Below are 8,325 nucleotides of genomic sequence, written 5' to 3' on the forward strand. Positions count from 1 at the left end.
ATAATTCCAAATTTCATTACGTTACAGGTTATTTTGTTAAGCAAATCGCTCTATTAATAATGTATTTAGTTTCAGAGACTTCCGCCAATTAGGTTAACATATAAATATGTCTTTAACTATTTAGAACCCATTTGCAACTTTAACGCTAGCTAAACTGGTGAGATTGCTTGCGAACGACTGCTTTATTGGGTTGTTAATTATTTACATCTAAGTAACTCCGTTTACGTGAGGTGTAAAACGGAAACAGCCCACAGACGTCGAAAATACGTCGTAGAATAAAGGAAAGCTTACAATTTAAACAAATTTATAGAAATGTTGTAATAATTTAATACAGTCGACTGAATCATCCAAATATACAAAGAAACATGTTCAACAACTACAAATCTGATTTCAGTACAAAATTCTACGTTTTTTTTTAATGTTATAAATTTATTCTGATTTAAAACTACATGCAATAAATAGGTTAAAGGTAAAATTGTATAAGGATATCAAATATTCCAAGGTATTTACAAAATCATAAACAATCAAAATTATACTATATCACAGTTTCTAGAAAAAGATGAATCTATGTATGTATTGACTATAATTACGTAATATGGCAGTCTATTAGTAACACGTTTAAGATACTACATTCTTAAAATAGTTTTTGTCGATTTAAAAATGTTAGAATTGAATTGAAAACAAATAAAAATTAAGAATTAATAAATTGTACACAGTTCTTAAAGTTACAGCTCTCTTATATTGAAATTTCGACAACCATCTTTACATTGTATATGTACATGTACTTAAGCCTAGTATTGCTTTTATTACTTTTAATGATATTTTTTTATAAGTAAATTAACTTCGGTAAGTGTGACCTGAGCAACCAGATGTACCAGAGTTACTTGCGAATGCACGCATCTCCCTATACGGTGATTCTCTGCAAGAAATAGGATAGTAAGAATTCTGAACTCTAAAGATAATCTCTAAATAAAATTTTGAAAATTCATATATTAATCAAAAAGTAAATATGAAATTGGTTTTTTTTAAATAGTCTTTACCTTTCATAAGGCGGCGGAGGAAGAATGTCACACAGATTCATTCTACAATTTTGCTCACTTCGGCGTCCTTGACTGGAATGTTTTGATTCTTGTGTCATTTGTCTAAAACTATTTTCTCTTCCCAACCACTGCCATTGTGGATAGTCATATTCAACGTCGGCGATTGCCGTCCACTCTTTAGTTTCACCGTGATGACTAGATGACCTTGACTGTGCAGTTTTACATGATGGACACTCATCCATGGTCATATCTTGCATATCATGTATATCATCTGCATCATTTCCACATTTAGTCATTTCACTATAATCTTTCGTTAGAGTTGAACTACTACTGCGGCAACACGTTGAGCATTCTTCATTGGAATATTGATTACTATCAGCAAAAGACCGTACCATGCTATTGTCATACGACTCTGGACTTACGGCACATTTTATACACGAATCCTCTGCATCAGTATGATCCTGCAACTATATTTTATTATGGAAACTAATATTCTATTTAATTATTTCACTAAATATTCTTACATTAAGATATTTCTAACCTGATAGTTTAATTCGGTGTATATGGCACTAGAAGCATAAGGTTCCGGAACATGTCTCCTGTTATCTTCTTGGGACATCATATTTATAGCGCTTGTATGTTGTGGAAGACTGTATTCGGCCTCCATGGCCATAGTACCTATTGTATGGCCACCTACAATTTTTTTTTTTATGATTATCCAATTACATATTACAAAAAAAAAAGGAAAAGATATGTTACAAAAATAAATTGTGTAAAGTAATTAATATACACTACACTAAAACTTACTATGTAATAAACTTTGATGACAATTTAATATTTCTATTCGTGGCTCGTTTGACCCTTCGTACAATGGTCTCTCACGAAGCCATACAGCTTCTTTACCGAGTAAACACTGTGTGTTTGTTATTGGAGTACCTGTATTTAATATATAATTATTGACTTTAGTTATAATTATAACCTGAATTTTAATATTTAAAGTTATAAAAAAACATAGAAATAAGAAAACCAACCAGTGGGGTTATGATTCTTTCGATGTTTTGATTGTTTTCGTCTTAAATAAACTATAGTAACTGTACCTAATATTATAATTACTAATAGTATCAAGCTAAGTATTAAAAGCCATGTTTCTTGGAACATTGTCAATATGGCTTTATCAGTTGCAGGTTCAGTCCTGAAAATAAATTTAAAAATTTAAAAGAAAATATACTTTTAAAATTGAAATTTAATATAATAATAATGAAAAATGTAGAAATGTTTCATAAACTAAATATACTTTAAAATAATACTATATATGCACTTACTGTACATAATGCCTTTGAGAATGCGTAGGTAGCATATGAATATGCGCAGGCGCACTAAACGGCCCGTGTCCCCGGCGCGTCACCGCCGCGGCGCGTGCGCTGTACCTACCACCTGTACGTAAGGAACTTGCCGCTGCTGCCCGAGTACGCGACCCTAGTGACATCTGGCCTACTACTCGACCATTGTTGCTGCCACCCACTCGCACTTCGATCTATTGTTTGTGAGTTATAGAATAAAGAATTTTGGTATTTTTTTGGACAAAAAAAATTATATAAGTATGCCAAAATTTGTTAAGAAAGTTTCAAATAATAATTTTATGTAAATTAATTCGTTACAAGAACTCAAATATTTGAATATGGTAAAATGTTGTAAAAACAAATAGCGCAATATATCTCACCAAGTAACCAGAAAGTTCACCATTCCAGGTGTGCACCGGTGGCGGGTCCCAACGAATCCATGCTGATGTAGCATTAATAACTCCTGCAGAAACATTCAGAGGTGGCGCTGTGGGAACTAAAAATGGAAATTAAAATATATTTTAAAATTTATATAATTATACTATTGAAAAAATATAAACTGTCATATATATTTATTACTTACTATCTTCTTCCGTCAATCCACTTTTCATATTAGACGGTTTTCCTAGCAAAAGCTTGTAAAAGGGCATCAAAAATATATTATATTGAGCGTATGGCATTAACCCTGTTAACAAGTGGCTGGAGGAACCACTATTGTGAACTGTTGTCATTGTATAATTATCGTATTTTGTCAACTCCATAAAACTTTCTAAAGAATTATTTGTCTGCTGGTAATTTTGTAAATCTAAAGCGAATTGGCGATTCAGCGAGGTCCCGTTAAACCATATTTTTACTCCTTCTAAATATTCATTGTAATCTGTTAAAACCTAAAAATATAATATGTGGATAGTCAAAATAATTTTGAAGATACTTTAATCTAATAGAATCTTCTTATAGGTCAAATGACTTACATCCCAAACTATTTTTAAAGTTGTAGAGGAAATTCCTTCCACTCGTCTTAAAGCTAAAACGTCTTGTTGTAAATATCGACGTGCTTGAACCAATTCATACTGCGTCATGGGCGGATGATTTTGAGGCTTATTTAATTCAGGATGTGGGGAAGATGTTTCTGAATTACCGTTAAAGGAATTTGCTTCTCTTCGTAATACCTAAATAAAAGGAAATATAATTAGGATAACTTTATTTCTTAGTCACTCATAAAGCTCCTAACGAAATATAAGTATTACCTGTAACGTTACAGTATGTAAAGCACTGCCAGCAGCACTGACAGCTACACAAGTTAGTCTACCGGCGTGTTGTACGAGAACACGATCTAAATAAAGTGACCCTGTACTATGTATTGCATTTGAAAATATCAGTTCCTGTAATAGAATGAATAATTAATAAAAAAAAATGAAATTAATATATTTAAAAGGATAATAATACCTTACCTGTGAACCTTCCATTGTCCAAAATACAATTGGCTTCGGAGTTCCTTCAGCTTCGCATGGAAAAGAAACTGATTCTCCTTCCCATGCTGTTTGATCTGATGGCACTCGGGTAAAATATGGCAGTGCTAAAATATTACAAAAGAGATAAGCTTACTATTACGATTTAAATATTAATATAAATTTATTAAGTTTAATTAAAGTTTAAATTGAAAAATTACTAACAATGAACTGTTAATATTGCACTGGCAACACTAAAGCCAGCCTGGCTTTCAGCCCTGCAAGTATATGTGCCGCCATCTGAAGCCAAAACTCTGTCTATTCTTAGCGAACCCCGTCTGATGATAGCATATGGTGATAAAACTCCTTTATCTCGCGACCAAGTCACCGATACATCTGATTCCGGAGACGCCTAAAAATAAAATGAAATTTAATATTCGTCTAAATATATAGGCAAGGAAGCAGAATTTATAGCAAACTTACTTGGCAATGAAACTCAATGTTCTGACCAATTAATGCCGTTATGTTATTAGGTTTCACTAGAAAATGTGGTCTCCGTAATACGAGTAGCGTAGCAGGACGTGATTGTCTTTCACCAGCTACATTAGATGCCACACATCTGTACACACCACTATCGGAAGGCAGACTTTCTAATATCTTTAAATTTCCACCATCTATTATTGTTATTCTAAAACAATTCATATATTTTTAATAAAATATTATTTGGATTTTAATTATTATTCATGATAAAATATAATATTTACCTTCCATTTACTTCTACGTCTAAGCTGTGCCCATCTTTTGTCCAATGTACTGAAGGATCCGGTATACCTCTCGGTGAGGCACATTCGAGTAAAGCTGGTTCACCACTAGCTACTTTAACATCTCTTGGTTCGTTTCTAAACTCCTCTCTTAATACTGTGTGAGAGTGGTTTATTTTAAAATGTAGCAACTAGATATATGATATACATCAAAAGTCAATCATAGATTTTTCAAAGTGTCACTCAATTTATGTTTAGAGGTTTGTCTAAAAGCTATTTTCATTATTTTTGATTGCGCTATTTATAACTATGAATGTCTTATATTTTTATAAGAGAAAAAGATAGATAAGGAAGAATTTTATTAATAACGACTAATAATAGTAAAAACTAGTAATTATAAAGTTAAATACTTTTTCGAGAGTTCCAATTGATAAATTTAATTTAATGTAACACAATAATGTAGAAAACTATTAATATACGGTCACTCTTGAAACATATAATTTTATATCTAGAAATATATTTTTATTATATGTGCTTCCTAAGAAAATTCAATGGAGTTAGAGCCATTAAAACTTTTATTAAGTATTCGGAACTATCGCAGTGATTATAAAGTGTTTCAAAGTGTCTCTAGTGTGCTTTTAAGAGACGGGCACATTTAGTGCAGTCTTAGTTGCTCTAAGTAATACCATGAAGTTCTTATTAAAATTATCCTCGAGTTAAAATATTTTATAAAGCTAAGAGCAGAGACGTGCTTAAAAAAGCTACGTGTATAGAGTAATTAACTAGTGCTTATTATAGATTATAATTATATAAGTATACATAAAATAATTATTAATGAAATAATAAAATATTTTTTTATTATTACAATGAATTATTTAATTATTATTTTTTTATTTTAAATATTCTTTTTTATAAATAAATTACTGACAAGTTGATATTATAATAAAGTAGTAGTTTAAGAATATAAAATTGACACCGCACTACAGTGTTTTAATTTAATGTTGTTTTAACTTAAAATATCTAATTATCAATATTTTTTACCTTTATTTTATTTACTGCATTTAGCAGAGAGCTAGTATTAAGACAGAGCGAAGAAATGAAAATAAAGAAAGTAATTTTCAATGATAGTAATTTTCATTTCCTTGAATGGTAGTCGAATCCACGACCTGACGCGTTAACAATCGCATGCTTATACCCCAGCCACGACTGGCTTTAGTTTATTCATATGTTTGTACAAAAAGATAAAAAATTATCATGAATCCATACCAGCTATAGTAAGAGTCGCATTCTTGCTAACTGCTTCCCCGACGGTATTGTGCGCGACACACCAGTACACGCCCTCGTCGCTCTCCTTCTTGCTGCGCATAACCCTACAAAGGGAGTATCAGGGATGATAAGCTAAGGGAGCATTTGTAAAGGTAAATGTCGTAAAAGTTTATTGTGTACGTGCATCATAAACCCTTGAATATAAATTTAAAGTATCGAATGCGTATAGGCATATACAGAAAGTATTTAATGTTTCTTTTCCACGCTGTATTCCGCACACATAGCAGGGTAGGCAGAGGGAACCTGGGAATCTAAGGTTAAGACACTCCGTTCCCCTAAGATACTTCCTACTCCTTACCACATATCAGAATAGACAAAGGAAATCTCTAAGAAAGTTGGTTCCATTCTCCGCCCAATTTTCAAGACATTGCTTGTTGAGTAGCGGATATCAGAAACTCGGAACGAAAAATGAAAGAATTCATTCTCTCGAGGAGAAATCGAACCCGCAACTGTCACATTTACATTCCCTTTGCTGCTATGAACCTACGCCATGGTGGTTTCAATTACTATATTTAAAAATCGTACATTTCTATAATATACAAGCATGATATAACACTATTACGTTATATAACAAAAGAAATATTGTAAATCTAGCGAATCAATTCTCTATTTGGCAAAGGCACAACAAATATTTATCGTTTCAATATTTGCTATAGCGAGGAAAATCCCGAGAGGTGGGCCCTTGATTTAGTGTAGGTGTAACAAAGAGGGTAAGTCAATGCAATCCGACCTCCCAAACCTTCCTAATTTCATCTGTTTCATTTCATTCCGTATCCCTTATACCTGCGTGGATTGATAGATTTTATTTTACTAATACAGAAAAATGGCTATCTAACAAAGGAATGAGATTGAAACTTCGATAAATATTAAATGAAACTATAATAATAAATGTGAAATTAATATTTTTTTCTTATATCATCTTTCAAGAGAGATTCGAATCCATAATAATCGCTTGTAGCTAGATACATTTTTACTACGCTATGGCAATAGCAGTCGGTTACCAATAAAATATGTATAGATGATTGTAAGCACGATGGTTCTGGGTTCAATTCACTCTTGAGGGAATTAATTATTTCCGTTCCGTTTTTCCTCGCTCTGGTATGAAATCAAATTGCGGCGTTAAATTCCACCACTAGGTTCCCTTAGTACTATCCTGGTATATATGGGATACAATGTGAACCTAAAAAATATATGATGTACTAGTGAACTTACCTAAGAAACAAAAGTCCATCTTCTAATAATACTCTATGAGGATGCTCAGTATGACCAAGCGGCGCTCCGTCTTTATACCACTGTATCGTCGGCTTGGGCTTCCCTTCAGCAACACACCGAAGGGTAGCTGGTTCACTTCTGCCAACTATTGTGTCTGCGGGGTGCTCCTTTATGCGGGGTGCCCGGCTTTGGGCTTTTTGAAAATATTTACATGTCATATAGAAATATCGATTTTTTATTAATATTTATATGTCTTATTGACGCTGTCGTGGTGCTCTGGCACATCGCGTGACTGTAAATGCAACGGCCGTAGGTTCAATTCCCACTCGGGGGAATTATTTTTTTTTTCTCACTCTGGTAAGAAGACAAAGTGCGGCCATTGAATTTAAGCACTTTTGGCACTGATGCCTCTAAAATTCGGCGGAAAGTGAGGAAAGAAATATCTTAAAAAAAAATACATATAAATAATAAAAATACGTGAAAAAATATATATATATTTGAAGTTGTTATAATAAACATAACTGCAATATTTTTTGTATGCTCATACAAGCTATTTTTATGTTGCGTAAGAACGATAGTTTCAAGTTACAAGTGACATTCGATACTTATAAAAAACGTGTCAACAAATTATGTAAAGTTGAAACTTTTTAATAACTTATATAAGAAATTGTATAATAATAAATTTATTTGTTCAAATCTATGCACTAATTTATGTAAATATTTTAACACCTTTTAAATATTAACATTAACAGATAAAACTTGCCGCATTTAGAATATCCAAAATAAAATTTAAATATTCACGCTAAACTGGTCCAAAATATGGGTACATGGTAAAACAACAACAAAAAACAATTTTACTTCGAAACAAGCGTAATCGCGATCATTAAGTTCGCTTCGACACAAATAATTGGCGAAAGAACACGATTGAATTTTATTATTTCTTTTTTCTTACCTTTTATCGTATGAAAAGTGAACAAAAGATGTAGAATCACAATGGACTTGAACTGGTTCCATGCACGTTTATCTCTTCTAATTACCCCCGCGACCATACTGGCACTACTGATTACCACTTTTCACTTCACACATATTCACTTGAAATACACTTTATAATTAAAAAATCTATCAAAATATTAATTAAATTTAGTTTTTAATAATATAGTTTTTTGTAATATAAATAATATTTAGTTTATTTAAACAT

The 8,325-nt window shown here is 32.0% G+C and overlaps 1 protein-coding gene across 2 annotated transcripts; it reads right to left on the reverse strand.

Moving 5' to 3' along the window:
• Window positions 1-309: 309 nt before the first annotated feature.
• On the reverse strand, window positions 310-8,325 carry LOC146539925 (neogenin-like). 2 transcript variants are annotated; one of them, XM_085207628.1, is made up of 17 exons: window positions 8,080-8,325; window positions 7,128-7,320; window positions 5,856-5,959; window positions 4,593-4,746; window positions 4,312-4,516; window positions 4,054-4,240; window positions 3,832-3,956; window positions 3,628-3,762; window positions 3,352-3,549; window positions 2,964-3,267; window positions 2,761-2,876; window positions 2,363-2,574; window positions 2,072-2,232; window positions 1,848-1,976; window positions 1,582-1,733; window positions 1,041-1,501; window positions 310-919 (listed from the first exon to the last, which is right to left on the reverse strand). In XM_085207628.1, exons 1-17 carry the CDS (start codon window positions 8,174-8,176, stop codon window positions 838-840), a joined length of 3,015 nt encoding a protein of 1,004 aa, XP_085063754.1. In that variant the 5' UTR covers window positions 8,177-8,325; the 3' UTR covers window positions 310-837. The 2 variants fall into 2 exon arrangements, with proteins under 2 accessions (XP_085063754.1, XP_085063753.1); XM_085207627.1 differs by having other exon boundaries at window positions 701-919; window positions 1,041-1,507.

The sequence above is a fragment of the Heliconius melpomene genome, chromosome 3 (assembly GCF_056956725.1).
Source record: "Heliconius melpomene rosina isolate 202511_hmr_F chromosome 3, ASM5695672v1, whole genome shotgun sequence".
Classification (NCBI taxonomy): domain Eukaryota; kingdom Metazoa; phylum Arthropoda; class Insecta; order Lepidoptera; family Nymphalidae; genus Heliconius; species Heliconius melpomene.